This window comes from Penicillium longicatenatum, assembly GCF_028827895.1.
Source record: "Penicillium longicatenatum strain IBT 33135 chromosome Unknown contig_3_segment0_segment0, whole genome shotgun sequence".
NCBI classification, from domain to species: domain Eukaryota; kingdom Fungi; phylum Ascomycota; class Eurotiomycetes; order Eurotiales; family Aspergillaceae; genus Penicillium; species Penicillium longicatenatum.
This window is the reverse complement of record NW_026643121.1, coordinates 3,578,831-3,597,183: the sequence shown is the minus strand read 5'-3', so window position 1 is coordinate 3,597,183 and position 18,353 is coordinate 3,578,831. Positions and strand designations below refer to the sequence as shown.

The 18,353-nt window shown below is 49.6% G+C and overlaps 10 protein-coding genes across 10 annotated transcripts; 5 read left to right on the top strand and 5 right to left on the bottom strand.

The window, feature by feature from the left end:
* Window positions 1–705: 705 nt before the first annotated feature.
* On the top strand, window positions 706–2,124 carry N7484_006702 (uncharacterized protein; the record flags this gene model as incomplete). Its single annotated transcript, XM_057117120.1, has 3 exons — window positions 706–1,847; window positions 1,913–2,034; window positions 2,096–2,124. The coding sequence occupies 3 exons, from the start codon at window positions 706–708 to the stop codon at window positions 2,122–2,124; spliced, it is 1,293 nt and encodes a 430-aa protein (XP_056973003.1).
* A 502-nt stretch (window positions 2,125–2,626) lies between these two features.
* N7484_006701 (uncharacterized protein) lies at window positions 2,627–4,080 on the bottom strand (the record flags this gene model as incomplete). The annotated part of the gene is made up of 2 exons (XM_057117119.1): window positions 2,627–3,915; window positions 3,972–4,080. 2 exons carry the CDS (start codon window positions 4,078–4,080, stop codon window positions 2,627–2,629), a joined length of 1,398 nt encoding a protein of 465 aa, XP_056973002.1.
* An 801-nt stretch (window positions 4,081–4,881) lies between these two features.
* On the bottom strand, window positions 4,882–6,693 carry N7484_006700 (uncharacterized protein; the record flags this gene model as incomplete). The annotated part of the gene is made up of 5 exons (XM_057117118.1): window positions 4,882–5,252; window positions 5,312–6,154; window positions 6,218–6,450; window positions 6,499–6,559; window positions 6,624–6,693. 5 exons carry the CDS (start codon window positions 6,691–6,693, stop codon window positions 4,882–4,884), a joined length of 1,578 nt encoding a protein of 525 aa, XP_056973001.1.
* Window positions 6,694–6,934: 241 nt separating this feature from the next.
* N7484_006699 (cytochrome P450) lies at window positions 6,935–8,467 on the top strand (the record flags this gene model as incomplete). The annotated part of the gene is made up of 2 exons (XM_057117117.1): window positions 6,935–7,902; window positions 7,957–8,467. 2 exons carry the CDS (start codon window positions 6,935–6,937, stop codon window positions 8,465–8,467), a joined length of 1,479 nt encoding a protein of 492 aa, XP_056973000.1.
* A 347-nt stretch (window positions 8,468–8,814) lies between these two features.
* Window positions 8,815–9,341, bottom strand: N7484_006698 (putative L-PSP endoribonuclease family protein Brt1; the record flags this gene model as incomplete). Its single annotated transcript, XM_057117116.1, has 3 exons — window positions 8,815–8,881; window positions 8,957–9,114; window positions 9,180–9,341. The coding sequence occupies 3 exons, from the start codon at window positions 9,339–9,341 to the stop codon at window positions 8,815–8,817; spliced, it is 387 nt and encodes a 128-aa protein (XP_056972999.1).
* A 357-nt stretch (window positions 9,342–9,698) lies between these two features.
* On the top strand, window positions 9,699–10,780 carry N7484_006697 (alpha/beta hydrolase; the record flags this gene model as incomplete). Its single annotated transcript, XM_057117115.1, has 2 exons — window positions 9,699–10,111; window positions 10,174–10,780. 2 exons carry the CDS (start codon window positions 9,699–9,701, stop codon window positions 10,778–10,780), a joined length of 1,020 nt encoding a protein of 339 aa, XP_056972998.1.
* A 148-nt stretch (window positions 10,781–10,928) lies between these two features.
* Window positions 10,929–11,596, bottom strand: arp1 (scytalone dehydratase arp1; the record flags this gene model as incomplete). The annotated part of the gene is made up of 4 exons (XM_057117114.1): window positions 10,929–11,288; window positions 11,344–11,385; window positions 11,440–11,495; window positions 11,545–11,596. 4 exons carry the CDS (start codon window positions 11,594–11,596, stop codon window positions 10,929–10,931), a joined length of 510 nt encoding a protein of 169 aa, XP_056972997.1.
* Window positions 11,597–12,022: 426 nt separating this feature from the next.
* On the top strand, window positions 12,023–12,889 carry arp2 (hydroxynaphthalene reductase arp2; the record flags this gene model as incomplete). Its single annotated transcript, XM_057117113.1, has 2 exons — window positions 12,023–12,791; window positions 12,852–12,889. The coding sequence occupies 2 exons, from the start codon at window positions 12,023–12,025 to the stop codon at window positions 12,887–12,889; spliced, it is 807 nt and encodes a 268-aa protein (XP_056972996.1).
* Window positions 12,890–13,261: 372 nt separating this feature from the next.
* On the bottom strand, window positions 13,262–14,078 carry N7484_006694 (DUF202 domain-containing protein; the record flags this gene model as incomplete). The annotated part of the gene is made up of 3 exons (XM_057117112.1): window positions 13,262–13,354; window positions 13,408–13,691; window positions 13,751–14,078. 3 exons carry the CDS (start codon window positions 14,076–14,078, stop codon window positions 13,262–13,264), a joined length of 705 nt encoding a protein of 234 aa, XP_056972995.1.
* Window positions 14,079–15,369: 1,291 nt separating this feature from the next.
* On the top strand, window positions 15,370–17,583 carry N7484_006693 (putative respiratory complex assembly protein Rmp1; the record flags this gene model as incomplete). Its single annotated transcript, XM_057117111.1, has 1 exon — window positions 15,370–17,583. The coding sequence occupies one exon, from the start codon at window positions 15,370–15,372 to the stop codon at window positions 17,581–17,583; it is 2,214 nt and encodes a 737-aa protein (XP_056972994.1).
* Between the last annotated feature and the right edge of the window lie 770 nt (window positions 17,584–18,353).

Here is an 18,353-nt window from a genome sequence, read left to right as displayed (position 1 = left end):
TTTACGACGGAGGACGTATTGCCTGGCATTACTAGTTGTAGATCCCAAGCGTGAATTGATATGGCCCTGGAACAATACTAGGCGCTGCTAAGCGGCTTAGATCAGTATGTTTCAAACACGACCTTGAGCTTTAGGAACTAATGAGAAATCATGATTGCTTTTCACCGCCAGAGACAAAGTTACATAAACTTAACGCCCCACGCGTGTTACATAAACTACTCATCCTCGGTCATTACCCCCTGGATCTTCCCGACCCAGTTTGACAAGTTCGAATTGTCCAGCACTGCTGTACGGGGTTAGATCTAATCGAACTTAGTCGCAGTCTTCCATCCGCACCATGAATTCTCATTGGACGAGCTACCCTGAACTATCTACTCATGTGATGAAGATCATAAATACAGCTGCTAGTTCATCCCAAATATGGACCTCCAACGTATGGAATTGAGAAAAAGAAATACCCAAATGGCTTTCATTCTCGCTGAAACACGATTATTCACTAATCAGGAGTGGTGCTATTAGGGGACGAGCTAATTCCATTCAGTCTATATTTCTTCGGCATCTCTTCTGCATCGCCCCTCTTCCTCTTCCACCTTCATATTGGAATGTGACACGTCTAAGTTGATTCTTCACCTCAGTATTGTACCACACCCACTCCCTTGCCCGTCAAGAGCTTACTTCTTCTCTAAGCTACTACCTCCCAAAGAAATGGCAAACGCATCCCACGCAGAGGCATACCAAAGCTTAAGTGCTTTGTGGGATTTCTCAGATGAGGACCAAAAGCTATGGTGGCATAGCACCGCTCCTATGTTCGCCCACATGCTACAATCCGCAAATTACAACCAGCGAAGCCAGAGCCGCCACCTTGAGATTTACAAGAAAGCGATCGTTCCTATGCTTGGTGCCTACCCTATGGATGACTGTCCCCGCTGGATGAGTATTCTCACACGATACGGCACCCCGTTTGAGCTGAGCCTTAATTGCTCAAACAATGTCGTCAGTTACACCTACGAGCCCATTTCCAAGACGACGGGGACTTCACAAGACCCATTCAATACGAATGCAATCTGGGAGGCCTTGCAGCACCTGATGGCTGCTCAGAAGGGTATTGATCTTGAGTGGTTCGGCCATTTCAAGAAAGCTCTTACCTTGGACTCGGACGAATCGGCTTTCCTTCTGGGGAGGAATATGGTTGGGGATCAGATCAAGACCCAAAACAAACTTTCCCTCGAGCTCGGACAAGATGAATTTACTCTCAAGGCCTACATGTATCCCGCTTTGAAATCCCTCGTGACGAAAAAGTCAACCCACGACCTGATCTTTGAGGCTGCTCACGACTTGGCCCAATCCTATCCCAGAATATCAACACCCTTGAAGGTTCTGGAGGAGTACCTGAAGTCTCGGGCCCCAAACAGTACTGTCAAGCCTCGGCTTTTATCTTGTGATTTGGTGGAACCCTCGAAATCGCGCATCAAGATTTATCTTTTGGAAGATATGGTCACGCTCACCACGCTGGAAGATTTATGGACGCTAGGAGGCCGACGAAATGACCAATCCACAAAAGAGGGATTCTCAGTTTTGCGTGACCTCTGGAACCTGATCAATCTAACCGCTCAGTTCTGCTCTTATCCAGTAGGATATCTATCTCTCAATGACCCTGTCAACGAGCAGCTCCCGCTTATGGCCGATTTTACACTTCACGCAGAAGATCCCATTCCCGAGCCGCGAATTTACTTTCAGACATTTGGAAGTCGGGACAAAAAGTTAACAAAGGGATTGACGACCTTTTTCCAGAAGCAAGGCTGGACTAAGATTGCGCAATCCTATGAAACCGATCTACGTTCTTGGTAGTAAGTCTGTCTCTTATGCCACTTTGCATCTACTGTTTGAGTCGACGAATGCTAATTGTGAAAAGTCCAATGGCCAACCTGAAGCGTCTTAACAAGATTCATACTTTGGTTTCGTTTTCCTACCGCAACAACAGCCCTTCCGTGAGCGTTTATCTGCAGTCATTCGAGACTGGCGAGTGGGAGATGTGTAAGTTTTCCAGCCATATCTATATACACCACGGGGGACTACGAACTGACAACATTGATAGCTAAGTTTTCAAGCACTCCTAACCTTTAGTCCATGTCTTTGAGGATTATGTAGTAAGCATCATTTGTTCAAATGGCTCTGTCCTTGGTCATCCAATTTAAACCGTTCAGTGCGTGGAATGTTTTCAGAGCTGGTTTATTGGGCATCATTACAATGTCGGTTTCGTATCTACATGACGGAGGTGGAATGGGTATTCAGTAGCTAGCTAGGTAATTCTGAGATCAGCGTCTACCTTATGCATCCCACTTATCCCATGTAAAAGTCTCTCGCAATACAGTCGCTGCTCTCGCTCCATTGTTTGACCCGGCCAAAAGTTCTATCGGGGCTATCTATCGGGGCTAACTATTGGAGCGATACCAAGTGTAAGGAAGTTGTATTTCCGAGATCGCTGAGTCATAACTAAGTCATAGACAAAATTCATTACTGACAGGGTCGTATCCGCTAATTAGCTAAAATCCAGATTCAATGGCCCAAGCTTCTCCAATTGGGTTCCGGTTTTGATCCTTTTACTCCTCATTCGGTCGCGACAAATCTACTTTTGGCGACCGCTGACAAGCACGAACATGTCCATCGGCTTGATACTGAAAGCACCGTTTGCATGAAGCTTGTAGTTTGGATCCTCCAACTCGAATGAAACGTCCTTGATAATGTTGGCCAATGTGAAGAAAGACCACTGCCAAGCCCACAGTTTACCGATACACTCGCGCTTGCCGTTGCCGAAGCCCTTCTTGGCGGCAGCAGGCAGCTTGTCCCACTTGTCACCGAGCACCTGCTCCGGCTTGAAGGCCAATGGGTCCTCGAACACAGCGGGGTCACGGTTAACAGCATTCAGAATGGCAATCATGGGCTGGTTGTTCGGAATCTGATATTCACCACCGGCTAGGAGCACGGGAGTCTTATCTTTGCTGTCCTTAGGGGGAATTGGCTCAATGTTGAAGCCGGGTGCGGTAGCGGACAGACGAATGGTCTCTCGGAGAATGGCCTCGACGTAGTTTAACTGCTTCAAGTGAGAAAGATCAATTGGACCATCTCCCACGACGGCGTCAATCTCATCTTGGCCCTTCTTCAGGGCTTCGGGGTTGTTGCTGAGATAGTATACGGCATAAGTGAGGAGATTGGCGGCCGTTGCAGCACCAATGAAGATCGTGACGATTTCATCCAGCACCTGAGAGTCCTTGAGCTTCAAGCCACTTTCGGGATCGACGCCGTTCAAGAGGGCATCCAGCATGTCTTTGCGAGCCAGCTCAGGGTTATCCTTCCGGCGCTTCACAATATCGGTGGCGTAATTGCGCATGGTCTTGGTCAAGCTAGAGAATCGGCTCTGGTATAGCCAGTTCAACACCTTCGGGCGAGTGGGCCGTTTCATCGCTTCCATGGTGGCGCCCTCCCATCCCTGGACCATATCCCAAGCTTTCTTTTGGACCTCATCCTTCTCACCTAGCACGTGCACCCGCTCGTTGAAGAAACACTTCATACACGATGCTAACAGAATCAGATCGAGATCGTCGCTCGCCTTCACGCGTTGCTTGGTGCCCGCGCTCCACTTCTTGGTAAGGTCGGGGACGACTTCCATCATATCGCTGTACACGCTATCGGTCGCTTCCTGGGTAAGGTGTGGCATCATAATTCGGTGGGCAATCCCCCAGCTCTCCTCGTCATCATACGCGGTAAACAGACTGTCGTGCACGGAATACCGAATCTCCACGACGGGACCGGTGACGCACTTGCGGAATCGTGTTTGGTCGCAGATCTCCTCGAGTAGAGCCACGCTGCAGATAAAGACGATTTGGTGACCCAGCACGTTGATCTTGAAAATGGGGCCTAGGAAGAGGATTAGTCGTCAATCCCATCGCGCGCGCTGTTTGTTCCAAACATACCATATTTGCTGGCCAGACTGTTGAGAGAGTTCCAGGTCTCATTGGGGTTGACATCGAAGATGTTGCCCAGGACGGGCACACCGGGTGGGCCAGGAATTTCGGTGGGCATGATGGCGGGAGATACGATGAATCAGGAATTATTGTACAAAGCAGAAAGCCCACAAGATGAAGCTTCGAAGCTGAGTCCGGTGGACAGAGTGGAGGAGAAGAAGAGGTAAAAAGCTATCCCGGAACTGGGGGTGGGGAGAGCAAAGACCTCATTAAAACATTCAGCTTTCACCAAATCCACCAATCTTCAGCTGGTGTGGGTTGCTACGATCAACAGATCGTGTCTGGTCCAATCATGGGGGGGTAAGAGGGGGTTGGTCAACCAAGTCCCCATCGTTCACCATAGGTTCGGTCGAGTTGGTGGGGATCGGCACGATCGGTATGTAATGGTGCAGACTGGCGGGTGCCGATCCCACCTGGATTGGCAGTTGAACAGACAATCCTGGATCCTCATCTGCAGCTATCTGGGTCACGGGCTGTAGTGCGACCACGGAAGGGGCAATGGGCTTCGTCAGAATGGTCAGCTTTGCGCCACTTGCAGGTTGATCATCTCCATGCACTTTGACCGCTCTTGTGTGTATTATTTTATTGCTTTAGATGTTATCTTCAAACAGAAGGATTCTCGTATACTGTCCTCCATAAACAACCAGGAACCTTGGACGGGCTGGAATCATCATCATTGTGATTGGCTGTCAGAGCGGGACACAAAAGTGGGTCACTTTGGTTGCTAGGAGACTTGACAGACTTGACATCATTTCCCTGGAATGAAGTGGGTCTCAAGGGGCTCTTCTGCAAAGTAAGACTGCAGTTATGCTGTACAATACTATTCGATTCTGCACATCATCTGCACAGGCTTCTACAGTTATTTACATAACTTCGTGTCCATCACGTCGGCCGGCCCTGCAGAGGCATTCTCCACCCCTTGGAGAACCAGATCCCTCACGTCGGAAGGCCCAGAAAAGTGTTTGGTCGCAGTGGTAAACCAGGTCACAAAGCTTAGCAGTGTTACCAGCCCGATGGCCGCACTGGTATAGTTCATGGAGCTCGATGTGACTGGGGCCTCGGAGGGGAAATTGAAGGTGATGGAACCAAATAACAGAAAAAGTAGCCCAATGGCATTGAAAGCGATAGACACAGACGATGGAAGCGAGTATGGCCCGGTGAAGGTGGAAGTATAGTGGCCAAACATATAGCCAAGGAGTCGTGCCAAGAGAACGAGGCCGTAGGAGACGTCTAGTTGATAACCTCGTGTTAGCATATTCTACTGCCTTATAGAAATCGATGTGACCTACAGAAACCCGTGGTGGCGATGGAAATCACCGTTTCGAATCCTGTCACTGTACCGAAGTAGATTGCGTTGAGAGCCAGCTGAACAACCAAGGTAAGGAAAATCGCGTATACAGGTATCTTCTGCTTTGGCTCGACCTTGGACCATACCTTGGAGAAGGGCAGTCCATGGTCCCGAGCAAAGGCGTACACGGATCGAGACCCTTCCGCCACGAGACTTACAGATGCAACGACAATAATGACAGTCATCATACCCGCTAGGATACAAGTCCCTGCTTTGCTTTGTGTGGAATGATAGAAGATCTGGATGACAGGGACTCCCGTGGTGGAATTTGCCGTGCTGTCGATATCACCCATGCAGAAGCATAGCGTGAGAATGAAGAAGAAGCCAGTAACGGCACCCATTATGACGGCCAGTATAATTGCCTTCGGGGCATCGCGGCTTGCATGGGTCATTTCTTCCGTCATATGGCTAGGAGCATCGTAGCAGCACATGCCGAAAAAGCTCTGGAGAATCCCCACGATCGTGGCCATCGCCGCGTCTAAGCCAGTGGTGTTGCGAAACTCACCAAAGACGAAGTCTGCGCTCTGCTTACGATCATTGGTCGCGAGGAGTGTGATGATGATGATAATGAACGACGCAATGTTCCATACCAGAATCATGCGCGATAGGCGATGGAGCGCCTGAGGCGCAAAAATATTAATACCTAAAGCAAAGAATGCCACAGCCCATGCAACTAGAACTGTATGCCATCTCTCGATAGTATACGTGGGGAAGACTAGGTTGGCCATGCCCAAAATGAAGTTGGATGCCACTGAATTATTCACTGCGCCCATGGCCAGGATGCCTGGACGAATCAAATTAGCTTCTAGAAGGCAATCAACCAATGATAGAAAAGAAAATCACGAACCAACCAGCATAAACCATCCGGTGATGTAAGACAATTGTCGAGCTACCTTGGGCGGTGCCAGCATGGCCACCCACGAGTACTGACCTCCACTGACTGGCCATCTTGCACACATCTCGGCCATGGCTAACGCAATGAACAGCGTGACCACACAGACCCCTATCCAGCCAAAGATCATCACCGGTGGTCCGCCTGCCTCAACGCCAATGATGAATACTCCACTCAAGGCCGTCCAACTGATGGAAGTATTAGCTGAGTTCCGACATGCAATCAAGACTTCTTACCATGTCACAATACTGAAGCTGAACCCTACCATGTCAAATAAACCAAATGAGCGCTTGAACTCTACCATGCGCAGATTAGCATCATAGCTTGCAGGGATCGACACCAAAAAGCTATTCTGTCCTACCTTGTTGGTACCCGAGATGCTCGAGAGCAACATCCTCGTCGATTGAGGTATCGAATACCTCCTTGGCCATTGTAGCGTTTCGTTAGATTCCTGCCATGATGGCCAGGGGAAATCCGATATTTGAATCTATTGCTTGACTCGTTATCATGGGGTCTGAGTGGGGAGTCTGATAAGAGCAATGGGCGATCCTAGCGAATGAAACTGGATCGGAGATACCGTCGATTCTGAGATAACAGATGACAAACCTTATTGATTATCGGCGGATCCGAAACAATTCTTATCTGCGTTCGCTGGCACTTGCCTGTTTAAAGATGGTTCTTTTCCGCGTCCACGACCCTGATAGCATCATGACATTCCCGCTATTGAGCACGGCCTTATGGTCACTATTATTGGCGTTCACTGGCCTCATTTCTAGATTGATCTATAGGCTTTATTTTCATCCTTTGGCTACTATTCCCGGTCCAAAACTCGCAGCATGTACCTCCCTATGGCTTGCCTATCATACCTATGTCGGCGACGAGTGTACGGTCGTCTTTAGTCTTCATCGCCAATATGGCCCGGTGTTGCGCGTCGGTCCCAATGATGTCGACATTTCCAATGCAGATGCCATCGAGCCAATGTACATCGCTCGGGGCGGATTTCCAAAGTCTTCGGCGTACTCCAAATTCGATATTGACGGTCACAATACAATCTTCTCCACGCTAACACTTTCTGAAAGAGCGACAAGAGCCAAGGCTGTCGCGTCGCTATTTTCCACCGCTTCGCTCCGACAAGCCGAGCCACTCTTGGCCCCGGTCTTCGATGATCTCATCGCCAGACTTCGACTCGAAGCGAAAAAGGGAGAGCCAGTCAACGTGCTTAATATCTGTCGATGTATGGCCATTGACGCTATTAGTGTGTATCTTTTCCAACATCGCTATGGGGCCCTGAACGAGGGCTCCAAGGTCATGTCTGCGTCCCCCTTTGTTGACGCATTTGTTGGCATCGGTGCATTCTTCAATCTCACACCCGGAAAAATAGGAGACCTTATCATGGCAACCTCAGAATGGATGATTTCTACTGACGCCACGAGGAGAGCATTCGATCTTATAGACCGCTTCACGGGGCAACTTGTGGCTGTCGCAACACCCAAAAGTGGGAGTTATCAAAGCCGTCTTCTGGAGAAGCAGACATCCATCCAGTCTCAAATCGAAGTGAAAGACCTTTGCTTTGCTGGCACCGACTCAACTAGTATGAACACGGCAACAATAATGTGGTATCTTTCCAAGTATCCACAAATGTATGTTTCGAGCCTGGCATCGCGACCTTGAATCCGCTCTAACGGACTAACCAGATACTGCCGACTCCGTGAAGAGATACAAAGCACTGTTGCTAAAGGGGAAGACCCAACAGCCTGTGGCTATCTTCGTGGAACGATTAAAGAGGGACTTCGATTATCATGGACCAACCCTATCCGACTTCCTCGAGCCGTACCCCCTGGTGGTTGGACCTATCACGATTATCACTTCCCCGCAGGGACAAGTGTCGGTGTTGCCTCTTTCCAACTGCACCAGAATGAGCAGGTTTTCCCAAGTCCACTACGCTTTATGCCTGAACGGTGGCTAGATCCCACTCAGGATATGCTCGACCATTTCTTTGCATTCGGCAAGGGGTCTCGGGCATGCATCGCACAGAACCTAGGCACCCTGGAGGTCACAATGGCAATATTCAGCATAGTCAAAGCAGATCTGCTTTGCAACGCAAGGACTGTCGACAAAGAAATCCAGATAAAACAGTGGTTTAATTCCCGGGTCAAGGGCGAAGAAGTTTTAATCCAATTCAGCCCTGGGCTAGCTGATAATTAACGATCCATGATGTTGATTGAAGGATTATGTGGTGTCAGGATTGAAAGCTGCTTTGCAGTCATTATCTACGAAGTGTAGAAAAATCACTACCTAGCCCATGAGGCAGGCTCCCTGGGCTAGTTATTCAAACTACTGTCACGGACTTGCAAGGTGTCTATGTCTCCATTTTGCCTTCATGATGATAGCTTCGGTAAGAGAATTAGCTCAAGGCGCTGAATAGACACCAGGCACACACACCTGATGCCCCCACGGCAGTGCAATCACAGCCTCCGTGGTTCATATGCCACGATCAAACACAGTTAATTGCCTGCCTTTTTGAATCCTCTTTGCCATTTAGCCGCTGTCAATCACAACACTGCAATGCATTCAATTTCCACATCTGTATTGAGCGGCAGAGTCTTGACCGCCACACACCTGCAGAGTTCATTATGTTAGAGACTGGTCAACCCCTAACCAAAGCAAATGCAAGGGGGAGAGAGAACAACTCACGTCCGACACGGCTTCACATCGCCCCAGTACTGCATATACACCGAGTTCATATCGGCAAAGTCATCCATGTTGGAAAGGAAGACGTTGACCTTCACCACCTTGGTGATGTCAGAGCCTGCCTCCTCGAGGACCTGGGTCAAGTTCTTGATGCACTGGTGCTATATTGAGACAAATCCCGAATGAGCTATTGTAACCCTCAGCTTGGCTTGCTTTTGATACTTACAGTATGGGCCTTCACATCGCCATCGATGAGCTTGCCAGTAGAGGCATCCATAGGCACCGCGCCGGAGCAGTACACGACACCATTAGCGATGATGGCTTGAGAGTAAATTCCAGGAAGGGGCTTGGGGGCCTTGTCAGTAAGAACTGGGATCTTGGTAGTCATTTTGAAAGCTTTATTTACACATGCAATGCGCAATGGCAGCAAGGCTCTACTGCGGAAAAGTTGGTAAATAAAGAGCTCATCCCACGCTCGGCGGAAGACCATGAACTAGAGTCCCGCTCAAGCTCATCTGCTACGTTGCAGTGACTCTTCCCCATTCGCGACAATCTCTACTCAATCTGGTAGGTCTTATCGTTGATTCCGCCTTTTCTGGTTCATCCCCGCATCCCACCCGTCGCGTGGGGGTTTTCTGCGCGGGATTGACATTACATGAATGGTCCCAAGGGATGCGAAATGTGCATCTTCTGATTCAGCTTTTCTTTCCTTTTCCCAACCACTCCCCTTTGCATTCTTCTCGCCATGTCTGCCATTCCCGGTGTCACACAGCCTCCTTACCCGCTCCATGACTCCGTTCGAGATCTCCTCGATCCCGAATATGTCGCCTTCTACAATCAGCATGTGATCAACAATCAACAGGTGCATCTTCAGCCTGTTTCAGCGTCACGAACTAGTGGTGTTCTGATCCCAGGTGCGGGGCCAATGCTGGAGGTTGGCAAGACTCATGATGTTACCATTGTGCGACGAGAGACCGAAGGACCTCCAGTTGCTGTCCGTTGCTTTACACCAAAGGGCGAAGTGCCTGCTGGTGGATGGCCAGTCATGCTCTATTTCCACGGCGGTGGTTGGGTCCTTGGCAACATTGACACCGAAAATGTGGTGTGTTCTAATCTCTGCGTGCGGGGGAACTGCGTGGTGGTGACCGTTGATTACCGGTGAGTACGACTTCTCATGCAATGCAAAGAGGGATTCGAGCTAATGGTCTGGAAACATCCAGTCTTGCCCCCGAAAATCCATGGCCCGCAGCAGTTCACGATTGCTGGGAAGCGCTGCTATGGCTGGTGGCGGAGGGACCCGCCGCGCTATCAATTGACACGTCCAAAATTGCGACAGGCGGGTCCTCCGCCGGTGGAAACTTGGCTGCAATCATGACCCACAAGGCATTGACCCTTTCTCCCCCACTCCGCTTCTCCGCTCAATTACTCTCGGTCCCCGTCACGGACAACACCGCCACCGTGGAGAATAACGAGTCGTATCGCCGCTATGAAAACACTCCGGCCCTACCCTCACTGAAGATGATTTGGTACCGTGATCATTACCTACCAAACGAAGCGGACTGCAGAAACCCGGAGGCTAGCCCCTTGTTCTACGCTGATGATTGGTCTCAGCTTCCCCCTGCCCTGGTGATGGTGGGCGAGCTGGACGTGTTGCGGACCGAGGGCGAGCAGTATGCTGAGAAGCTTCAGAAAGCGGGCGTAGCGGTAGACTTGCAGGTGATGAAGGGTATGCCCCATCCGTTCCTCGCGATGGACGGTGTACTCTCCGAGGGAAAACGATGTATTACATTGATGTGTGATGCGTTGCAAAAGGCGTTCTGGGGCTAATCGGGATAAAACGTGTGATAGAGTTGATTTGATAGATGTTTAAATTTACCCCAGGCCCTGATTTCGCAATTTGCCTTTGTGTATGTCAATGCCTTCTTTTCAGTGGCTACTTGTTCAACCTTGCCATGAAAGGTTCAACAACACTCTATCAGTCCAGACCCTTGAATACATCATCGAACCGCAGTTCATTCCATCGCACATTGGGCTTGAGACCAGCAAACTTCCATACCCCGTTGACCTTTCGGTAGTAGTGCTCGTTGGTGGCGTGGCCGTGACCACGGAGCTTGACCTCTTTCAAATCCGCATTGGTATACACCTGGTGCGCTGCTCGAAGCTGGTGATGACCGATAACCTCAGTATCTGAGATCTTCTCCCACCAGGTTTGACCTAGCAAGTGCTGTGTCTTCACAGTAGGGTCCCCCAGGAATCCCGGGTGCGTCACCATGGCCATGTAATCATCCGCCGACATGTCGTCCCATCTCCGAAGTCCGATTTTGGTATAGTCCACCTAAGAGTGTGGGATGAGCGGATTTGTCATTGTGTCAAGGAGATAGTCTTCCTACCGTCAATGTCGGAGCAATTATGCTGCGCAGACGATCCCAGTCCTACCAAGTGATGTTAGTCCCAAGCATTAGCAATATTTGCTGATATTCACATACCTTGGCATCATAGCTATCAGCCCAGTCAAAAACGAGCTTTGACAAGACCAGATAGTCTGCCATGATTAGCGACCACTGTCAAATAGTTGCAATAGTGATACTAACCTTGGAAGCTGATGTCCAAATTAGGCTTTTCGACCTTGACAGCAGGAGACATTATGATTTAGACGATCGATATTAACTGGGAGTTTGGTACCAAGGGAGCGCAGGACATCAAGTATCCCTCTGGAGTATATCTGTTGGTTCTTGTCGCCACCATCCCATGCTTGGCTCTCCCGGATGCAGCGCGAACCATAAATGGAATTGTTGAACACAAAGGAATGCAACATGACCCTGTTGATGTGACCTGATGCTCAAGAGTCAAAGCTAGCTCACTGTCCTGGCGCTTCCGCATGCGGAAATCATCCCATGCGACCATCAAATACTCGAAAACAGCTTGGTCTTATTCCGAAGCTGATTTCGTCAAGGCTATAACTTTTCTTTGATCACGAAATATATTCTACGCCCCATCGCTCTGAAAGTATTTGTTCATTTTACTTTCTCTTCATACTACACATTCCACACCCGCCCCCATCTTGTCAATATGGTTGTTCCACTCTCCCAAACTGGCCCTGCCGAGCTTGCAGGCAAAGTTGCTCTAGTCACTGGTGGTAGTCGGGGCATTGGTTCTGGAATCGCGTTGGAGCTTGCCAAGAAAGGCGCTTCAGTGGCTATCAACTACGCCCGGGACCCTGTCTCTGCCGAGAAGATTGTCCAGGAGATTCAGGCCATGGGCAACCACGCGGCCGCGTTCCAGGCCAATTTAACCCAGGTTGACTCCATCGAGACCCTATTTCAGCAGGTCGTAGCGCATTTCGGGCAACTTGATATTGTTGTTTCCAACTCTGGAACCGAGAAATTTGTCTCACTGGCCGATACCACTCTCGATGATTTTAATGAAGTGTTCGACCTCAACACCCGCGCTCAGTTCTTCGTGGCTCAGAATGCCTACAAATACATCCAGCCCGGCGGCCGAGTGGTGTTGATGTCGTCGATCGCCGCAGGAGTTGGCGTTCCGGGTCATTCCTTATACGCCGGCAGCAAGAGTGCGATCGAAGGCTTCACTCGCTGCTTTGCCGCTGATTTCGGGAAGAAGCGATGCACCGTGAACGCCATCGCCCCGGCTGGCGTGAAGAGTGACATGTGGTTGAAGAACTCGTGGCGTTATGCGCCGGGTTGCGACCAGAACTCGTCTCTGGAGGAGATTGAACAAGCCCTGGCCAGTGGTAGCCCCTTGAAGCGGTGTGGCGTGCCGGCCGACATTGGCCGAGTTGTGGCATTCTTGGCCAGCCCAGGAGGGGAATGGATTAACGGTAAGTTGCAGAATACAGAAACATGGGCCCCCTTTGGGATTCGGACTAATTAATATGCAGGTCAAATCTTGCCGCTGAATGGAGGTGCCAACATTTGATGGAATGGGTGATCTCTGGCCAACCGGCATCTTGTTGAGTTTCTTTTGCATCCGGGCGACTCTCGCATTTTAATTCTCGAGTATGGGTCTGGAGTGTATTTATGAATCGTAATTAGTGCGGAATTTTGTAAAATCTCAGAGTGCCTGGGATACAAGGATCATCTGTCGTCTAGACACACTATGCCTACCAAATTCATCCTGCCCCGGTTGAAAAATTGAAGGGGAACGCACACTTTACTGAATACAAGTCGGCTCATTTGATATAGGCATTGTAAATACCTTTGCAGTTTCATCTCGGTCATCAAAATACATTCAATAATTCGTCGCCCTATGAGGGGCTATGAAGAGCCTACCACTTCGAATGCAGCCAATTCACCGTCGTAACAAACGACTGAGTAAAGTGGTTTGAGCATTGTCGATTTCAACGATGATAGCGACGGAAATAATCAAGGTAACCAAAATAATCTAGACAAGGTCAACGGACGTCTCCCCGAGCAATCAGAGGATAAGTCACTCACCGCGAAAAGTAGAATACCGACTGAATTAAGCTCCCAGCCTCCAGCATGGATTTTCCCTAGAGAAATGGCGTTTTGCTGTCTCCAAAATCGAAAGGCGCCGATCAGGGCGACGAGAACAGCCACGCCGTGGCAAGAGACGGCAAGCGGAATGCCGACCTGGTAGAATCTTAGGCGGTCCTCATCCGACGGGGCACGTTGAAGGCGGAACAGCTGCGCGATCACCACCCCTTGCATCGCAATCACCACCGAGGTACGGATATAAGCAAGGAATGTTCTCTCCAATGCTATACTTGCGATCAGTAGCCGCTTCATATGGTCTTCGAGATGGCGGTGGTATACTGACCATAATGGTCCCTGTTGCTTTTCCGCGGCACCGTCAGAGTGACATTATGGGTCCAAAGTCGACAGATGCGGCTCCACAGCCCCGTCCGATCGTGATGGGAGCGTTGAGTCGTGACGCGAGATATCGTTCGCCGAGTAGTGACTCGATACTCGTCTCCGGATGAGGCAGATGGTGAGGAATAATCCAGCTCGTTATCCTCGTGGGTCTGGATTTCATGTAGCTCGAGCGCTTCGCGATCATCCCGCTGCGAAGACAACGGTCGGGTCTCCCTCAAGACAGCACTGGAAGGTCGTCCCAGAACCGGCAACGCAGTACTTGAGCCTGTCATATGGGGCAGCGGTTCCTGGAAGTGGCATCGCTTTCGCAGAGTGTGCCAGGTTGGAGGGGGTCAAAGCAAGTTCTGGGGGAATGGTCCCCGGATCGGCTGGAGCCGAACTGTCACTCCGTCAAAGACCATCCATAGATGATTCCTATTCCACCAAATCCACTCGGGATTAAAGACGTTGCAGAAATTGAATTGGTAGAGTCATCGGAACCGTCGATTTCTTCTCATTCAGCTATTTTGTGCAACACTGCATTCGGCTTGGTACCTTGACTAATTGACCAATCAGGTCATTCCAAACCTCAATTGCATCATTGATGGTTCGGATGTTGAAATGTGCCGCCAATGGCGGTGCTTACGGGACATCTAGTCTAGCTTGGCGTATAAATATTACTTACTTTGAGATAGTGTCTCAAGCAGAATTGCTAAAGAGATATCTCACTATTGTAAACCTTTTCCTTTTTTTCCATCTGATTTATTGCCGAGTCATAGTTACGTTTCCTTGTTCCACATTAGAAGCTCAGCAACTGGGGAAAATAATAAAATAGCTTTTCGTGTACCTTATGTCCACGACTTACTACGCGGCATTCCTACAATCTTATTGGTCTATTTGTATGTATATATTGACGGTCCAACTAGCAGGTGTGAGGATCCACCAATTCAGCCATTATCTACAAACGGGGCTACATGGGCATATGATCTGATAGCTTCCAATGCTCTAATTCATCTTATTCGTCTACCTAATTCCCAATAGGACCGATAGTATACTAGTCAAACACGTTGCTAGGGAATGGGTCGCATACTGTGAACTCAGAAGATGTGCAGGACACTGGAAGGTTACAGGGGTACTGAGAAACCTCTCCCTATTTGAAACGTTAGAAATCTGTTTCGCCTAGATCTGGAACAATTACAAACTAGGTAAAGTCATTGCTTGGTTCGTCTGGGACCTTCCCCTGCTACTGAGATAATGGTCATGGCTTTGCGTCCTCCTTCAATGAATATATAGTTTTGAAAGTCTAGGTACCCAAACCCCGGGTGTAGCTCGCACGAAAATGGTTCATTTGGAAGATTGTCGAAAGCCAAGAACTCAATTTTCAAAAATTACTCCAGTTCTCAAAGATAAATACAGTGAACTTGTCGTATTTTGAAGTGCCTGGGCACGACTAGCTCCAAGTGATTGACTCAATTGTGATCACCGATCTGCGCTAACAGATCCTTCCCATTCCAGCCTAGCGCCAATCTCCCCAGAAATTCTGTTCTCAATCAACGGAAACTTGGAATATTTGAATCCCACACCATGCGACATCCTAAGCGAGTTTTGGGGCTCCTCGGCTCCCCGTTACCTCGGAGAGGACCCGTTCAATCATGGGACCGAACCCTCACCCCCCGCTTCCAAAGCTCTTCCTCCGATGATACCCAGCCGGCGCGCCCTGAGCATGCCAACCTGAACCGGCAGCCGGTCAAAACCACCCGTCGCTGGCCGAAGAAACGCAAAGAAGCATCAAAGGTTCCGATCGGAGTGGACTCTTTAGGCGAACCCGGCGAAATATTCCTCGTGCCTCCCAAAGACGCGAAGGCGAGGCGCGGTCGCAAACATTTTGAAAGAGGAGGGCCCTTACCAAAAGAGGGTGAAGGTTCGCTCTCTTCAATTCTGGACGACCTCGCCGATGAGGCATCTATAACGACCCCGGAGCTGGTTTGGAAGAGATTGGAAAGTCTTCGAACCTATCGACCTAAACAAAAGCTCCCCGCCCGCAGTTGGGAGAATCTTCTCTCGTCCGTTGAATCGTCCTTCACCCTTGTGCAGCTGTCTGAATATCTGGCTCAATATAACCACGGCGAAGCAACGTCCGAGAATAATATTGGGACCTGGCGACCGGGAACATCTGTGTTCTTACACCATGGCCAGCGGCATGGGAACCAGACCAAAAAGTCCGTGTTGGTGGAACGCATTCTTCGAGAATGCTGGCAGCTCTCTATCATGGATGAGGTGGGCCAGCTGGACCTCAGTTTACCTCCTCTACACATAAAGCTACTCCTGACAGCGAACGACTTCTCCTTTGATGAAGTAGCTAGCCTACACAAATCCAGCATTGACATCACCCAGTCTCTAGGGCTGGTGCGAATTACGGGACCCCAGACCGCCTGCGAGTCAACCCGGGAAGTCATTTCAGATGCCACGACTAGAATTCGGGAGGAAGAAGTTGGGTTTGACTTTACTGCCGCTAGCTCGCGGCTCACTCCAAGCTTCATCGACTGGGTGTGCCAAGCATACAGTGTTGCCATAGACCAACAGGCTACGCACGGTCAAGAGAAGCTTCTTTTTCTCATCGAAAACAAACAGGGCGCCGAGGATGCCCGGAGGACGCTAGGCCTAGCAGCTCATGATGCTAATCCGACACCGCGGCCGTTCTCCACATACCTACCAGCTTCCGAACCGGCAAACATATACGATTATACTCCCGAGGCCAGTGCCAACTGGTTTGATCGGCAAAAATCCTGGTTCCGATGGGCGATGCCTGCGGTTCAGACATCCGCCACCGAACCCCAGCCGACCCCCTTTTTTGATGGCCACCAAACTCGGCTCTCTGACGAGTTGCTCAAGCTGCTTCGGAACCAAACCGATGCCAAGCTGCCTTCCCCGGGTGGGTTATCCATTCATGAATCGGTGACTGCCACCGTTGGAAAATGTCTATTTGGCCGGAAGCCCGCATTTGATGAGACAGTGATTAGCGCCTCTCAACTTGGGAAGCTTTCTTTGGCGCGAACTTTTGTGCCTGATATACCCCGAATCAAGCCTTTCTTGGACACACTTCACCCAATTCATCCAGAGCATGGGATTCCCATTCATGTTGTTCGGCTGACTCCGTTCCCTGGATCGTCTAATAATCTCCCAGAGTTAGACGTCGAATTTGTTCCCAGACCTGCCAAGAGTTCAGAGGACTTCCAGGGTGCGATTGACATTAAGAGTATCAAGTCTATTCTTGATACGAAGAGCGTTGACTATCTTCTCCCGGAAACTGGGCTTGATCTACGCTTCACACGCACCCTATACTCCCAAGTCTCGATCGAAAACATCGCTGACCCAGCCAAGTATGAAGAGCTTTTGAAAAGCATCAGACAACCCCTTCATGACACCTTCATCTCCCGACCAAGCGACCAGAGCCCCACATCTCTTCCCGCATTCGGTTACATCTGCCTAGCAGAGAATCCTTTCCAGGCTGGCCCTGCCAAGTACATGTTCCCCCCATTGAATGACGCCCGAGGAGCTGCTGCTCAACGGTACGACTTTGATGGTAGACAACTGAGCTACCGCTTCTACGAAAGTGGACCATTCCTTGCCCTCAGATCGACTGAAGTTTCACTCGACATGGCTATTCCTCAGGATCACCCATTGGAGGGCGAATCCCAGGATCCCGTGGAACAACATTTCCATTCCTTCTATAACGCGGCATGCGATATGGCGTTTAGAATCCACAAGGCCAGATATGCGGAAGAGCACGACGGATAGACCATTTCGATTTAACTGTGTATAATTACATTTGCCAACTATTTAGATGAAAAGTGACCCCTTTCCAGGGATGTATAATATAATTAGCATGAATATTCATGAAAGCGAAGCGATGTGCCCGCCCGCATTGGTGATCACTACTGATAATGTCTCTGTCCATATCACTGCCGTTAGAATTAGACTGCGCGGTGTTGATCTTAATAAAACTGGGGTATAAGGGTAGGTGGAGAATGACTGTTTGACCTTGAATACCTTGACCCATCTGCTATTGTTCTGGAGCCTGGCCTTTAGACAACCCTCTTACTTATTGTTAACATCAACCTTCGGGTCTAACCTCTATCAGGTTGAACCACCGAGTGGGCATTTGTTTCAATTCTGGGAAAGCCCCACTGTTAATTTTTGATCAGATAGCGAGACACCGGAAATGCTCTCCATCGGCCAATTTTCGGAGAATGTGGGACACGCCAGAGCATTTGAGACATGTTCACGCAATCGGCACTCACCTGTGTCAATCTCTACCACACTAGGTCATCATGCAACATGAAAATGATTCCACTTGCCAGTGGATCCTTGGCCCCTCAAGACCTGAAAGCTAGAGTTAGCCTGAAACAACAGTACCTGGTGGAGTTGATCAAGGAACGGGTATGTGTTTTGACGATCAGGGGCTCCACCGCTACTACTGTACACATGCATTCATGAAGCAGTTACTGCAGATAATCGTCAAATCAGTTCCACGGAACAGTATAGATTTGTACTGATATCTGCTAGTC